The 16,633-nt window shown below is 38.6% G+C and overlaps 1 protein-coding gene across 1 annotated transcript in view; it reads left to right on the top strand.

Moving 5' to 3' along the window:
* Positions 1-260: 260 nt before the first annotated feature.
* TRIM66 (tripartite motif containing 66) overlaps positions 261-16,633 on the top strand; it is a 65,597-nt gene continuing 49,224 nt past the window's right edge. Inside the window, exons 1-2 of the mRNA XM_067540409.1 lie at positions 261-480; positions 14,661-14,764. Of these exons, the coding sequence (XP_067396510.1) occupies positions 261-480; positions 14,661-14,764 (324 nt within the window). The remainder of the gene's footprint in view (positions 481-14,660; positions 14,765-16,633) is intronic.

The following is a 16,633-nucleotide window of genomic DNA, read 5'->3' as shown; positions in this document are numbered from 1 at the left end:
GATTTTATCAAAAGTAACAAGCACTGTATACTGATAATGGAATTTTGGTTTGTTTGCCTAAAACCACTCTTTCCAACATGCTAATCTGCAAAGAAAACGTTATTTTCAGTAATGTGGGTATGCAATTTTCACCTGCAAGGAACTTCCCCTTTCTTCAAAGGGGGCTAAATAAATGTTACTTTTGAGCACTTGCCTTCTGCAGTTGGCTGGTAGTTTTCACTTGGGTGACCGAGCGCTTCATTAAGTGAAAAGTGGTTGTAATGAGTCATTTTGTGACTTTTAATGTCCTTGATGTCAGACTTTGGACTAGGAAAATGGAGAGTCTAGATCTGTTAAGGAATTGTTTGGTGTGCAAATGGGAACTAAAGAGAAGGGACCCCAAACTGCTGCCTTGTCTTCACTCCTTTTGTAAGGACTGTCTTCCAGATTTGATTCAAGGATACAATTACACTCCCACTGAGCAAGAAGTTATGTATGAAGGTAACATTTCATGTACTGTTATATACTTCTTAGGCACTTCATAATGAGATATTATAATAACAGGCAGATTGAGAAGCACTTTTTTACACAATTATTCTTTAACTTATGTTGTAAAGGAATTACTAGGATGCTTAAAATTAGAAATGAGAAAGAAGTGGGTGGGCTATCTTCTCCCCTCAATGAACTTTTACTGGAAAAAACAAAATCTGTTGACGACAAATTAAATAATTAGGAAAAATGGTTAAACTCACAATAATCAGTTTGTTTTTACTTAATTATTTTAAACAAATATTAACATCCTGGATGTTTGTTTTACAAAAAGATATTGTAAGGTACCTGCTAGGCTATAACTTCTTTATACAATTCTTTGACTACAATGGCGCTTTCTAAGGTAAAGAGTTTGGAGTTTTTTCCATGGAATAATTTCAGGATTGATTTTGATATCTGAATCGGGTTCTTCACTCCTACTAGAGGTCACTATAACTGGAATTGCAATGTGTCTATTCTGATGCAATTCTGCACTTCCATGTTTAATCAGTGCATCTCAGTTCATCATAAGCAGATTCCATTATATACTGTAATTATGATATTGACTTCATCCATTTTTACTGAACTAAGCAAGCTTAGCGCACTTTAGTGTCAAAGAGAAGGATTTTGTGAATTTGGCTCTTTGCTGAGCATGAAATTGTGGTTACAGTTTTCAGTAGTTATTTTAAAAATAAATGCACAGGTGTTTCTGAAGTGTACAACAGGACATGCAATCAGAAACAGATATGTCAAACTAGAAACTTTTTTAGTGAAAAATCATTAATACTGTAAGAAAAAATCCAATTTATTTGTATCTGTTCCAGAGCAGTTGTGTTAGAAACTTCTAGGAAGACAAGGTCCCTGCCCTGAGGAGCTGACTATCTGAATTGGATAGATAACACAAAAACATATGGATCAGATGTGAGAGTGGCTAGTGCTAGGAAGCAGATCATTGTTAAAAGGCTAAGTGGAAGAAATATTGGAGGAGGAAAAGGAAGTCACTTAGCACAGATGAAGCAGGACTCTATTCATGTGCAGGGAACTGAGTAATAAAAAGTACGAAGACTAAAGTAAGAGAATGCGACAATGGTAGCTGAATAATCATTTCAAACAAATTATAAAAAAAAGTGAACCGTTGCCTGTCCTCTACATATTTCTACATACCCGATCACAGTAATATCTAAGCTCTACGGTGTCTTTTTATGATCAATTCCAGATGAACTAGGTTCTCTTTCAAACTCAGCCATTGATTTACTAGTCTCTATTTTTATGTATCCTAGTTTGCAAATGTTGGCCTCAACCTCTCTGTGTTTGTTTCCCCAAATACAAAATGGAGGTGATGACTCTCACTATTGTAAAGCACTTTGTGATCCTTCAATACATTGGAGTTAGATATTATGATTATTAATTATATTTTTTAAAATATACATTTTTCAAGGTTCCCTGGGGAGTGGCTCAGGAATTATTTAGCTGCAGCACTAGTGCACCAAGACCTCCCCTGAAACAAAGTATTGCTCTACTTCCCACCTTGGCTTGTTATAGATCAGAAGTAATTATGGGCAAGAACAAGATACGAGAAATGACAGAGAAAAGAACCCATCAACAGTGATAATCCAATAAACTTAAGGAAGACACCAGGTGCAAATCTCTAATTAATATGTGAGCAACATGAGCAGCAAAGAAAACACATCTGTGTCTCACTTAAATCAGTGACTGAAAATGTGGGTAAGAGCTTGTCTATATTACAAAGTGTTGTTATACCTGAATACATTTGTGAAGAATCAAGTTAGCCAATATGATGCCGACCATGACTTTATTACCAGCATAGACCAGGATGCATTTTATTGAACCAAAGATAGGTGACATAATGCTGAACATGATTTGTTTTAGTAAGCTTTGACCACAAAATTGTCTTCAGCACCATGTCAGCTTACTCAGTTCTTCACAACTGTTTTCAGACACTGCTGTAATGACAACAAGCCCTAACCCCCTAAGTGCAATCAAATCAAAGTGAGGGGGGAAATCTAATAAATTTCCAAATGAAGGCAATCTAAAATAAACAAAGCCCTTAGCTATAGAGATGTATTTTAATCCCCATCTTTCAGTACAATAGTACAAATCATGGTATAGCAGGATTAAGCCATCTCGTCCCATTTTCGATTGTTTTTGTGGTGCCTCTACAATTGCTGCAAAGATAGACTTAAAGTGCATTGGATAAATTACTTAATGGCTGTTGAAGTTGTGAAGAATGTACGTGTTAAGCTGCATCCCAGTGTTCTTGCTCAGGAAGAGCTGTTAGCAAGACTTCTGAGGTAACCTGAATTCTCTGGAGAAATTGGGAGCACCTTAGAGTTTATTTGTGAGAGCTGTGGTTTAAAAACAGTTGGAACTGAAGTCAGTGAGACGGAACTGAGGACAGCTCCGACAATAGGATGTAAACGTAAATGATCTTTGTAGTTTCAGTGATTGAAAATTTTATTGCCTACAGGAGCCCTTGGAAATCACTGTGGGTTAGTAGTTTGACTCTCATTTACTTTTTTTGTATTTCAATGTCTGTTTTCCAATATTTCTACATGTTAAATAGTGTAGACCACATTGGTCCCTTGTGTATCTCAATAGGATGAATGAGTTTAGTGTTCAGAAAAGAGTTACATTCAAAGGATAGATCTGAGGAGTGTGTGGGGGGAAAACAGGTGGTAGTACCACAATAAAAAAGCACGTTCTGCCTACAAAATAAGCTCCACCTACACAAAAAGCCACTCTCAGTAGATTGTGCAGATGTTTAAAAGAGGCTCAGGCATGCTGTCTGGTCTCCTTGGGCTTGGCTGCCCCACACTGGAATCTGAATGCATCCATGAGCTCTGCTGGGTTCCTTGTGTTTAGCTTCTCTTCCTTGAAAAAGCGCCCTTGTGGTGCCAGTATATTGTGCAGCTCTTCCTCATATAACCCTCCCTCTTCTGTCTTACATTCTTTGCTGAGAAGTGAAATAGTTAACCATTTTAATGTAAACTTTTTTATCATTAAGTACCTGAGATAGCACCCTTTGAGGTGAGTTATGTTGTCAGGTTCTGCAAACACAGGTAGATGTCTTTGTGTCAGTTACACTCAGCTCATGTTTTCAAGACTAGATTAGCAACCATAACAGCTAGAGACTTTTTTGTATGAAAGCTGACTCTGGAGAATAAGAAGGCAGCATGAAAAAGTGCTATAACCATGCCAGAATGTACTGATTGAGTTTAAACCCTGATTACATTTCTATTTTGTGACTTTAGGCAAGCTTTTCTTTCCGTTTCCATTCCATTTGCAGTTTCCATTTACTTACCCACCTTTGTAAAGTACTTTGAGATCAGTGAATGGAAAGCCCTGTAGAAATTGAAAATTTCAATTCTAATTTTTTTTATTATTACATCTTTGTTTGAATTGATCCTGTGGGATAACTTTTATTTTCTGTGAAATCATGTAAATAAATTGTACATGGTACCAATAGGCTTCCATGGCTTGTAAAATAATAATCATGGCAAAATCATTGTAGAGCTTGCCTCCAAATTGAAATGCAAAAGTCAAAACTACCTGCTGAAGGACACTCATTTTCCTTTGCAAGAGATGACCCAAAACCCAGATTCAAAAAATTACAAGAATATACAAACTAAAGGTCAAGTATTGAAGAACTGCAAACAACCTGACTAAAGCAGTCCTTTAGGCAACCTAGAGGCTTATGACTGGAGTTGAAAATATACAATTGTCTTTAACTGGATGAGCAGATATCATATTGTAGCCCTACCCTATGATCCCTACATGTGACATGATACAGCTAATTGGTCAGAGGCATCAAAAATGTGCCTAACTGATGATCACATTAGCATTCATGTATTCTGAGCTGTCTTTAATGAGAGAAGTGTTTTGTTCTTTAAGAAACAAGTTTATCACTCTGTCTCCTTTTACTCTGTGCTCACTATGAATATGGACACGTGGCTTGTGGAGACTACAGGTCCCAGCATGCAATGCTCCATGTTGATCTAAGTGTTCTTCTGGATTGTATTAAAATGTCAGTGTCTGTACAGCTCTTTAAGCAGCATGTGGGCTATTAACTTCATTTTGGCCTGTGTTCTAGCAGCCAGATTACAAGGGCAACAAAGAATCTTGTTTTGATGCAATATCACATAGTGCAAGTGATGCAATGTATTACATCTGTTAATTCTGAAAGAGAATACTCATTTGTTTTAATTAGATATCCACAATGCAGTTCTGAGCAGGCACAAAGTATGAATTGTTCCAAAAAAGGTGGGAAGAAAACCTCATCACGAAGCATAGAAAAGCATTTCTGATGTTTGCAGGCTTCTAATTTGGTCCATTTAAATCGATTTAGGGGAATTTGGCTCATCTCACTCTTGTTCAGCTGCCAGACCCAAAAGGCAAGCAAAGCTGATGGGTTTTGTTAGATAAATATGAAGCTGTAAAATAGGGGGAGTTTTCTTTAAAACTGTTTCCTATAGGCCATAATTGGGTCTCCAAGGAAATGAGAATCATGCCAGCAGCTCTGAGCATTAGCTAATGATCTCTGAGAATAATTATCTTCGTATTTGTTGGGGGAAAGTGGGTAAGGCAAGAAGTGCAGTGTCTGGACTGCAGGTAGAAATGTGATGTGTATGATACGTGTGCTACCTGTTTCTTTGTGATGGTCAATTTTTAGAATTATCATAGATTCATTACCTGTATTGATTTATTAAGCAGATACTTGATCTGAGCTTTTCTTGTGTTAAAGCCTGACCTGAGGTGGGAGCTGGAGGGTTTTGAAACACAACTGTAAATTGAGTCCTGTGATGCTCAGGTTAGAAATGGTGGACCTATACAGGTACGACCTTACGGGTGGGTGACATGGGAGACTGCCTAGGGTGCCGTGGTCAGTGGCGGGGTGCCATGGTCAAGACGCAAGGAGCTTGGGCTGTGAGGCCATGAAAGGGAGCTTGGGGCAGTGGGGTAGGGGGCAGGAGACAGCAGGGTCCGAGATGATGGGGGAATGGGGAGCCTGCAGAGGCAACACACAGGGGTGCCAAAACACAAATTGGCCAAGGGTGTCATTTTCTTTGAAGCCAACCCTGGAACTATAGTTTAAAATCAGTCAAGGTCTCTACGCTTGGTGAGGAGGTTACAACCTCTGCTCTCAGACGTGGACATCACCAGTTATCCATGCCTCTGGATTACTACAATTTACTGTATTTGGACCAAAATTTGAAGGGCACTCAGAAATGTCAGCTCTTTACTCATGGGTATTTCTCTTAGGGAGCATATGGCTGTTGGGGTCAAGAGACTACACTGGCTTCCAGTTAATCTCTGGGTCCAATTCAGAGTGTTGGTTTCGATTCATAAAATTCATTATGTTCTAGGTCCTATGTAACTTGGAGACCATCTCTTTTCTTGTACCTTTTCCTGGCTGTTGAGATCCACTGGGTAGCTTGATTTGCGTATCTGAGGTTTCATTCTCTGGAATTCCCTCTCCATGTGATCTGACAGAGTCCATGTTGTTGACCTCCAGGGCATGCTCCAAGTCTATGTGTTACCTGTGGCAAAGGGGGTGTTTGAATGGGATTTAGAGTTTGGTATTGTTTGTCTGAATGCTGTTTTTAAAACTCCATATATGGGATTTAGATACCCATTTAAGGTGTCTGTGTTGGGGCCTACTAACTCTACTTTTCCGGGTTCATCGGTGTGAATGTTCTGCGCACCTGCAATTTGGTTGTTATTGCTGAGGTGAGTGACATAGCTGACATGAATTTGCAGGATTTGTGATCCATGAAAAAGGAGCGAGCATCAATTTGACAAAGTGAGAATACCTCTAAGCCTGAAGAGAGGTGTTTTTAGAATTTCAATGGGAGCACACATTGTGCCTTCTTCATGGTAGCTTCCATGGTGCTTTTACTTCAGAAGTACACGATGAAGTAGAACATCACGAAGGAATGATGGAACAGTTTCAAGGCTGCAGCCGTGCTGTTATTCCTCCATGTACACCATATGAAGAACACTTTTCTGGGAATGACTTCAAAAACACAGTTGCCCTCACTGGTCTTGTGGTGCCTGCTGGTAGGTCAGATATATTGAGAAATAGCAATGAGTTCTACATTTATCTGGTATTTCAGAATTGGCTTATTGATGGCTTATCCCGCAGCTCATGAAGAAACTGGATTCAATTCCAATCTTAGGATCCTTGTTGGCTTCCCTGACATTCTTATTCTCTGTGACATCATAATCCACTGCACAGCAATGAATTGTGATGTCATAAATAGAAGATTAATTATTTCAACTGATTAGTAAACAGGAGGAGCTAATGAACCCCTAGGAAAAAGATCAGATTTTTATGCAAATATTCCTGCCTCCTTGCCAAAGTAAATTACATATAAACAACATGTGGATCTCAGCAACTTGTTACCCATGAAAAAGATGCAGTTTCTGTTTCTAAAAGTTTTGATAGAAATAGTGGGGCCAGCTTCAGATGTGGAGATTGCACTAGAGCTGAATTTGGCTCCTGATCTCTTGATATGCAGATTCTGTTGTTTGAATCCTATAATTCCATGTTGGATTACTTTTACATACAGTGATTGCATCATTCTTCATGCGTATAAACAGTGAGTCTCTAGGGCAATGCTTTCCTTCACCAACGATGCCATAATAATGATATATTTAAATTAGCTGTCTGTAAAGTACGGGTTCCTGAAACAAATGAACCTTGTTGTTTATAGGTAATGTTGAAAGATGAAGTCTAGAAAGATTTGTAAGGAGCAGTTTGCACCGGGTACCCTGGCGGTGAATGGCTTTGTGAGACTCATTTAGCTGAAGCAGAAAAATTCCTATTTCCTTCCGAGCACCTATTAAAAGTTACTCTGAGCTTTGAAAGGCGATCCAACAGGAAAGAGAGTGGATGCTGTTATTGTCTTACTGTGGGATCTGTATTTCAACACTTCTGGAAAAATACAGCCAAGAAAACTTAAAAAAGGCCTAAAAGTATTTCAGGTGAGAGCAAGAAAGAAGATGGGAGGAAAATAAGGTGAATCTTGGGTGTGCGCCTTCTAATAAGTCCTCTCTTAGCCTTACTCTGCTACTTTGTGAATGATTTCTTGCATGAAAAAGGGAATCAGTTCCAGAGGCTAAGCAGAAAGATTTGGTCACTTTCTTTCATCATCAACTGATATTGTACAGTAAAGACTGTTGCTAGGGGGAACTATGTATACACATCTGTTTAATAACAACCTGTTTCCTGAGTTAAGTGACTTTGATTTATGTACATCTTGAGGTGACTACTTATCCAGAGGACAGGTAAGCAAACAAGAGTTTTTGTTTTGTTTTTTATTTAACAAAACAGTATTTTAGCAGCCATCTACATTTTAAGCATAAACTTTGCAGGGAGGCTTAGCATATGCAGTTTATATTTATAATCTTGGTGCAGCTGTTACTTGTCTCTCTGTTTGCAAAAGTACATATAGGCTTACTTTCCTCCTGTCCAACTTGCTTAATTTCATTATGATTAGTTTGGATAGCCATTCTAGAATGTATTTATAATGTCAAGAATACTGTTAAGCTTTTGTAGAATACATATGTGGAAAGTGTTGAGCATTTCCACAGTGTACGGTTTTTTAATACACACAAAAAGTATCACAAGTTAAGTCCGATTAACTGAACTCAGGGTAACTGGAGGATAGTTTTGTCACACGAGGTTGCAGAATTCAAACATTCCCTCTTTCAGCAAGATGCAGATATGTCTATCATGAAGAAAAGGAACTTAATCATGAATCTCAAGAATAGCCCATAATCTATTAGGGAGATGTTTACCATTTGTAGTACATAATGGCAGCTGTATAAGTAGGAGAATGTCCTCCGTACAATATTGCCATGTATCTAGAATTTTCAGAATAATTTCTGTTAGTTGTTATTCCTTCTGCTCCTGACTTTTCTTGGTATTGTTCACACTGAGGACTTGAGAGTTAAAAGCACCTCAGAAGTGCTAAGGGGAGTTTGAGGCTTGAAGGTCATGGTTACTTGACCTTTATAATTTTTCCAGATGTTTCAGATATACTCTAGTCTAAGACGTTTGGATGATCAGAGTTCATCCACATTCGAATGCATCAGTGATAAAGATCCTACTATCAGGTTTAGTATCTGGGGCATGTTCTGCCCTGATTTATATTCTGTGCAAATGGATGGGGTATAAAATCTGGGCAAAATTTGGCCTATAGTGCCTACTGCTTCAATTTTAGATATCCAGTTATTTAAATTAGTAAAAACTTTCTCTGCATCAAAAAACCTAATTACTTACTAATGTGATTGCATTTTTCAAAATAAATTAGGCTCCTGGACAGCCACAAGGACCATGTTATTTTTAAGAGTGAAAGATGCTGAAATATTTCTTTAAAACATTAATAAAACAATTCTAATTCCTGTAACAGAAAAAAAAATTATATTTTGCATTTCCTTGGTCTCTGGCAGATAATGTTAACCTACTTGAGGCCACGAGCACCCCATTAAGTGTAACTGAAAAGATAGTTTTTATTATAAAATATTTGTGTTAAGTGCAAAATGCAGGAATGTAGCAAAAATGTGATTGCAGTATTAACCCACTTTATAGTATGTGATAGATCTATATAAAATGGCCCTTGACATGGAAATACTTTAAGCACTGCTTTTGCTAGCCAGCCAATAATAATTCCAGTATGTGTCATGTGTAGTCCAGGGTGGTCACCGCTACAACATCAAAGTAGAAGAATGACTTTGGGGAATCATTGAACTCTGTGCCTTTTCCCATTTCCTGAAACTGCTCTGATGACTGACTTTCTTCTGAGTCACTATGAGAAGCATTCTGTAGCCCTAAGCTGTCATCTTTGCCCAACTATTTTAGGCATGAATTTACAGCCTAGAATTTACACTGATTGCAATGCAGTGTGATGTGTGTAAGGAAATGGTTCAAAGTCTCTAAGGGCCAGATCCAATTCATGGAAAGATTCTCATTGATTAGAAGAGTATTAGAGCAGACCCTATATGACTTTTAAAAAACTACCTGCAAAGTACACTTTTGTTCCAAACTTATTAATCAGTGTTTATTTGCTTCTTCACTCATGTTGCTGTTGCTAATAAAACGTATGACAGATGCAATATAAGGGCCTAACATGACGACTTGAAAGCTAGCTCTGAGCCTAGGAACCTCCCACACTGTGATTCACAGGTATTCTCTGTGTGCACCAATGAAAATGGCCTGCGAGGGCTGTGGTAATGGCTTTGTATCCATCACACATATTGCCTTAGGTATGCCTGTGCACCTGTTATATTTTTACATATCTCTAGAGAGCAGAATTGTTAATGGTTTATGTAAAAGGAGCATAGAGAAATGTTTTAGTTCTCATAAGGATGGAAAGGTTTCACTGTCACTGATATGACAGTATCATTTTGACATACTGCCTAGGTACTAAGGCAATTAGCTACAATTACCATAGATAAATAGATAGTACATGAACTAAGATGGGGTGCTCCACCTATGGCCCATGTGCCGTACATGGCCCACCAGAGCATTTCATAAGGCCTGCGGCCTGCTTCAACACAATATACTAACGGCTGATTCATTCTCATGTTTACATCATTTTAGTTTACACAAGTGTGTAAATAGACAATCTATCTAAATACATACGAAACAAGCTGAACTTAAAATATAAATCACTACAGGAGACTTTAAATCTTATTAAAGTATGTAGAGTCTGTTCGGCCCACACAAGATTGTGCTTAGGTTTATGTGACCCTTCTGTGTAATAAGGTTGGGCACCGCTGAACTAAGATAATGTACCTAATAGCCAAAGTAGCAAAACAAGGACAGTGCTATGGAAATAGGATGTTGTGAGATGTTATGTGTAGAATTGCAGTTATATAAATCACAATCTTTAAAAAAAAAAAAGTGGCTATTTATATTCAGATAAAACTTGGCCCTCACCATGTGAAGAGGATAATTGAGCTTGTAAAAGTTCTGTTGAAAGAATGATAAATAACTGACTTTTGGGGTCTTTCTTCCCATGGGAAGGTTTTCATACAGATCTACCCACAAACATCAAGAGATGGTACACTTCATTTCTAGTAGCTGTTGGTCCTCCTTTAGCTTTTTATACCGAGAATGCCAGTCATTAGGCAGTGTGGTAAGTTTTGGTGCAGGAAGAGTCCTCTGTTTAAAATTATTGATCCGTTAGGATATGTCATATGTAAACAGAAATAGTAAATGATTCATTGGTGTAGATGTGTACAGAGTAACGTGCAGCATTTGTGTTTGCTACAGCATCTGTTGTAGCAAATAAAAGTTCACATAGAATATATACTTTCACAAACATTCTCTATAGAACTTTGCCCCTGCATAATTCGCCCAGGCATGGCATCCTCCAGTGCCCATTTCTTCTGGGTTTATGGCCGCTGTCTGGCTTCCATCAGGCTTCAAGCCCCCAGTGACACTCAAAAGTGGAAGACAGTGATGCCAGTTGCATGCAAACCCCTCTCTACGGGGATGGCTTGTAACCAGCCAGCACAACCTATGTACACAGGCCTGTATCTCATACCACCCACCTCACCATCTGTAATTGGAATAGGCCTTATTCAGTCACACAGGCAATGGGGAGGTCTTACTCACATGCAAACACCCAGGACACCAAGGACAAGGGCATAGTCTTGCCCTCCGTGGGAGCTAAGAAAATTTTAAATTATACACTTTTCAAATGTTATACTTTTGTTTCAAGAGCAGAGCCTGTGAAGGAATCATATATTATTTATATATAGGGAGAACAATTCTTGGCAAGTTCTGTTCTTTGGACAAGAATGCATGGAATTTTAAGGTTTTTTTTAAAAAGTTTTATAAAAAAGAAAATTGACTTAATCGCAGATCTCACTGAATGATCCACCATGGCACATTTACAAGTCCTGATAACACAATGTGGGTTTGATTTATCTGCATCATCTTTGCCAAATTACTGAAACTGCAAAATGCTGTTATGAAAATAACACAAACCCAATCCTGGGAATTGAGGATGATCATCATCTTGTAGTATCAGGCCTGTGATTAGCATCTGGCAAGATGCTGTAGGAGTGGGATCCCAAAGACAATTAACGCTAAGCAACTGGAAAACATTCAAATCTTAGAAAATCGCTGATGCAAATCTAGTTAATTACAAGAATAATAGACAACTTAATATTACATTATTCTACAAGGCATTCTCTTTCTAGAATGTTTTTAGTTAAGGAAGACAGCATATATAATGTCATTCTGGTGTGAAGTCATAACTGAGCACCCATCTAAAAACATTACTTTAAAGACGTTTACCTCATTTTGTCCGGGAAAACATTGCCCTCAGTTAACATAAATTGATTGAAAAGAGATAGGAGATGATGATGCATAGAGCCAAAATTCTATGCTCACTTGAAATTTAAGGACTAAGATTAGTACATGTACATGATTTTGGTGGTTTCAGCTTAATCAAAAGTGGATGTTTGCCCTTTCAAAAAAGCACCATACAAGAATGTGAGTCTCCTGTTCCAAGAGGCCCATGATTGAAATAGCAAGGGTTATTACTGATGTGGTACATTTTCAGAGCTTGGGACAGCTACATGAACTGCAATGTTGGTTCCCAACATTTGTAATTACTAAAATTCCCATTGGTATACTAATCAGGAAAGGAATTGAATGATCATTCCTTAGACACTGAGACTTATTAAGAGATCATGGGGAGCAGAACAGAGCAATTTCTTTCTCTCTTCCTGTATTTGTTATGTTAAGTGCTCTGTGATAGTGAAAATATCTGGCAGAAACTTGCAACCTGTTTTTGTTTCTGCGGGCAGCTTATTTCCTCCTTTGTCTTGATCTTGATTAGTTGTTGCACTGTAAAACTATTGCAAGGCAGTGCATATTATGCCTATTTTAAAATATGTGTGGTTGCACAATGAACCACTGCTCAAGGTAGACCCAGTCATTCTGAGACTACCTTATTGTTTTCTATAGTGCAGTAGCTGCATTTGGTACTGTATGATAGGTAAGATGTGTTGAAAAGATAACAGAATCCCTGGGCTGAAGAGCTCACAGTCTAAAGGGACAAGGGGATAGAACAGAATGTATTTCATAGTGGCATCATGCTCAGGGGGAAGGAGGCATGAACAGTGAGGGAGGGCCTTACATGGGCTGCCTAGTCCTCTTATGTCACTGTATTTTCCTTTCTCTCGGCAAAACTCACATTGACTTCAGTAGTGTAGAATTGAGTCTTTACTCTGTAAATAACCACGCTAAATTGCAGTGTAAGACAACACAGCCTGATGTCACCAAATGCATTCTATACCTGTATGGTATGTTTTGCTTTGGAGTACCAAGACCCAGATTTTCAAAAGTGACTGGTCATTTTGCGTATCTCACTTTTTGGGCGCTCAACCTGAGATACCTTGGAAAAGGCCTGATTTCCAGATGAGGCGTGTACTGTCTATCCGAAGTTCTACCTATATGCTATCTAAAATGTTAGTTTATCAGGACAAGGCAGGTGGTAGATAAAGTGACCAAATAAGGAATATTTATCAAATGGTTTGTAAAGTAGCTAATACTAGGAGCATCATCCAAAATCTAGTGAAGTCAATGGAAAGACTCCTACTGACTTCATTGAGCTTTGGATCAAGCCCTTGTTCAGTATTGGAAAGCGGTTTTCTCCTTTCAGATTTGAAGACTGACTTTCTTTTTGAGCATCTCAGTAGTGAAGTGAGAGCTTAATGTACTATCTAATCTCTGATTTTATATCTCTTAAACAAATATAAGAAGGGGTTCTGCAGGCTGACTTCCAAGGGTTCTGGTTTTAATGTTGGCTAAAGAACTTTGGATGGGATTTTCAAGGCATCTAAGGGAGTTATATGCACAAGTCCCATTGACCTTCAGTGGAATGTGTTCCTGTTTTCCTTATGTGCTTTTGTTCCTTTGTTCTTTTCAAACTAATATGGAATTAAAAAAAAAATCACATTAACATTCCTGGTCTATTTAGGGAAATAGTTTAGAAAAATATAGTACTGGTGATTTAGCTCTCATTAATATGTCAATAGTATGAGAATACCAGAATTCTGTGTTATGAACTGTTTTATATAGAAAATATTAGTGTCTTTTCTCCCCTGGAAAGGACAAGAGAGTAGCCATCTGAATTTTAAGGCAAGAAAGGGCTCTGTCCTACAGCCCTTTACTCATATAAGTTGTTCTGTCTAATGATTTCAGAGGGACTATTCCTTCAACATTGAAAACCCAAAAGCCTTTTTTGTAGAATCCTAAAAATGTAATGCTGGAAGGGATCTTGAAAGGTCATCAAGTCCAGCCCCTTGTGTTGAGGCAGGACCAAGTCCTAGACCATCTTGGGCAGGTGTTTGTCCAATGTGTACTTAAAATTCTCCCATGATGGGGATTCCACAACCTCCCTCGGAAGCTTATTCCAGAACTTAACTACCCTTATAGTTAGAAAGCTTTTCCTAATATTTAACCTAAATCTCCCTTGCTGCAGATGAAACTCTTTTCTTCTTGTCCTACTTTCAGTGAACATGGAGAACAATTGATCACCATCCTTTTTATAACAGCCTTTAAGATATTTGAAGGCTGTTGTCAGGTCCCCCTGTAGTCGTCTTTTCTTAAGCCTAAATGTGTCCAGTTTTTTTAAACCCTTCCTCATAAGTCAGATTTTCTCAACCTTTTATCATTTTTGTTGCTCTCCTTTGGGCTCCCTCTAATTTAACCACATCTTTCCTCAAGTGTGGTGCCCAGAATTGGACGCAGTATTCTAGCTGAGGCTTCACCAGAGGGGAGGGGAATGAGGGGCTGTACCAAAAGAACAATAGCTAATGTAAGAAAGTACTGGTGGATTAACAGGTTTTATCAGAGCTTCGAGAGCTTGTGTGGATCCAGAGGTGCTCAGATATCACAGTGATAAGTGCCGCATAAATACTGAAATAGAATGTAGAGCCACAGAGTCACACTAGTGTTTTGTACTAGGCAAGTGTAATTTGTTGGTTGATGAAGAGTTGAGTTTCCTGGAACTACTAAGCCTTTTGGTATGATATCAAAGAACTGTCAGTACTTCAGTGTGGTTTATTTCATTTCCTGATTCTTATATCTGTTCTATTTCTTCACTCAGGTATCCTCTCCTGCCCTGTGTGCAAACAGACTTGCTTCACAAGGGATGTAGTTGAAAATTTCTTTCTCAAGGACTTTCCCACAGCAAATCCAGCTATGGCAAGGGTAAGTGGAGGCTGCTAAATAAGCTGCAGTGTCAGTCTTTTGAACACCGATAACCAGTCCCAATGTTTATGCCATTTGGGTACCTTTACAGAGTGTTGCAATTTCACTGCAGCTCTTCAGTAATCCCCAGGGACTGAACAGACTGCTTCTAAAGCACTTTTCTCACCCTGTCTGAAGAGCAAGGCACTAAAGTCAATGGCAGTTTTGACAATGACTTCAGTGGTGCAGGATTGGGCTGTGGGCATGACCATGTGACAATATAAATCACTGCTGCTAAGCCCCTAGATTGGCTCTCAGAGGGACCTATTTCCCTAAACGGTTGTTTTGCATGAAAACACTTCTGCCAGTCACCACAGCACTACCCAGAGTGAAGCGTTGTAGGACTGGAGCATAAAAAAATGTTGGCTTGTTGCAACAGCTTCTAGTGGGTAGAATTGTCCTTCAAATAAACCCAACTCTCACCACCAAAGTTAGGTTTCTCAGTGATGAGCTAGGGTTGCACTCTTGAATTATGCTTCACTCATTATAGAAGTGACTCACAGGTAATAAATGCATCCAGCAAAGATGCTGGATCCCTTTCACTATGTGTTTCTCGGTATCTTCTGTTCCTTTCTCAGGACACGGTAAGGGCTGTATGGTTGTCTCAAATTGATTACTCCTGTTAAGCAATGGGGATATCATTTTATGAGGGCCCATTATCAGTCTAATAATAATTAATAAAGTTCTTCATCGGCCTTGTGGGAAGTCCACCAGACCTTTGTCTTTCAACAGGATGGAATGGACATAACAGAGAGGTTGGAGACATTTCACCATTCACTATGGCCTTATGTAAACAATATGCCTAGAGAAAAAGTTGCTTCTCATATGCCATTTTAAATAGTAGATTGCAGTTTAGTTATGTATAGTCTTCTCTTATAATATTTTAATTGTGCTGTTTGTCATTGTATTTAACTGGTTGTGTAGCACCAGAGGAAGCAGTTATAAATGAAATTGTTGTTGTTTATTTCTGCTCTCTCTATCTCACTATATTAACCCTTCCTGAATGAGGAAGAAAGACATTGGAAAATGATTACATTGCACTGGAATGAGGAGTTAAAATAGCACTAAATGGATCAAAACTAGTTTATAAACTATTGATTATTTTATTCTCTCTTTTTCTACTGGAATCCAAAGTGTTGCTCAATGGTTAGAGCTAGTGATTGAGAGCTAGAACTCTTGGGTTCAAGTCCCTGGACCAGAACCTGGCCCCCATTCCATCTGCTCTGTGCTTCTCTGTTAGTTCCAGGGAGATATAAAACCAGCCTAAATAACCAGTTAAAGATTCCTCTGGCATAGTGGTTTTACTGGTTTTACTCAGTTTAGGGGATATATCAAGGGTATTGCCAGAGCACTGCTTCTCTCCAGCGAACTCCTGCCAATGGAAAGGTCCTTTGTGGTTGTTATCACCAGCAGAACTTATAGAAACCTTGAGGTTGCTCTAAGTTGTTTTGGAGGCTTGCTCTAGGATCCAGTGGGGAAGGAGCATAAAAGCAGAATCCATCTTGGGCCCCTGTGCTTTAGCTATGTTCAGCCTTCTGTTGACTACCAAGGCCCTTGAATTGCTCTATGAATCACTCAACTTTCATGTGCCTCATTTTCCCCTCTTTAGAAATATATACCTAACTCAAAGGGTATTATGTGAATTCAATAAATAATGTTTGTAAAGTGCTCTGAGATCTTTAGATGAAAGGTGCTATATAAATGCGAAGTATTATTATGAAAACTAGGAAGCATCCTCTTCACACATCCTCTTCAAAGATAGTAAGCACAAAATGTACACGATGCTGCTGCAGAGTTAGAAAGTTCTTATTACACTGAGTTTTTTAATTA

Source organism: Emydura macquarii, unplaced genomic scaffold (assembly GCF_026122565.2).
Source record: "Emydura macquarii macquarii isolate MOO-44397 ecotype Brisbane River unplaced genomic scaffold, CSIRO-AGI_Emac_v2 contig_587, whole genome shotgun sequence".
Classification (NCBI taxonomy): Eukaryota; Metazoa; Chordata; order Testudines; family Chelidae; genus Emydura; species Emydura macquarii.
This window is presented reverse-complemented; position numbering and strand designations above follow the sequence as displayed.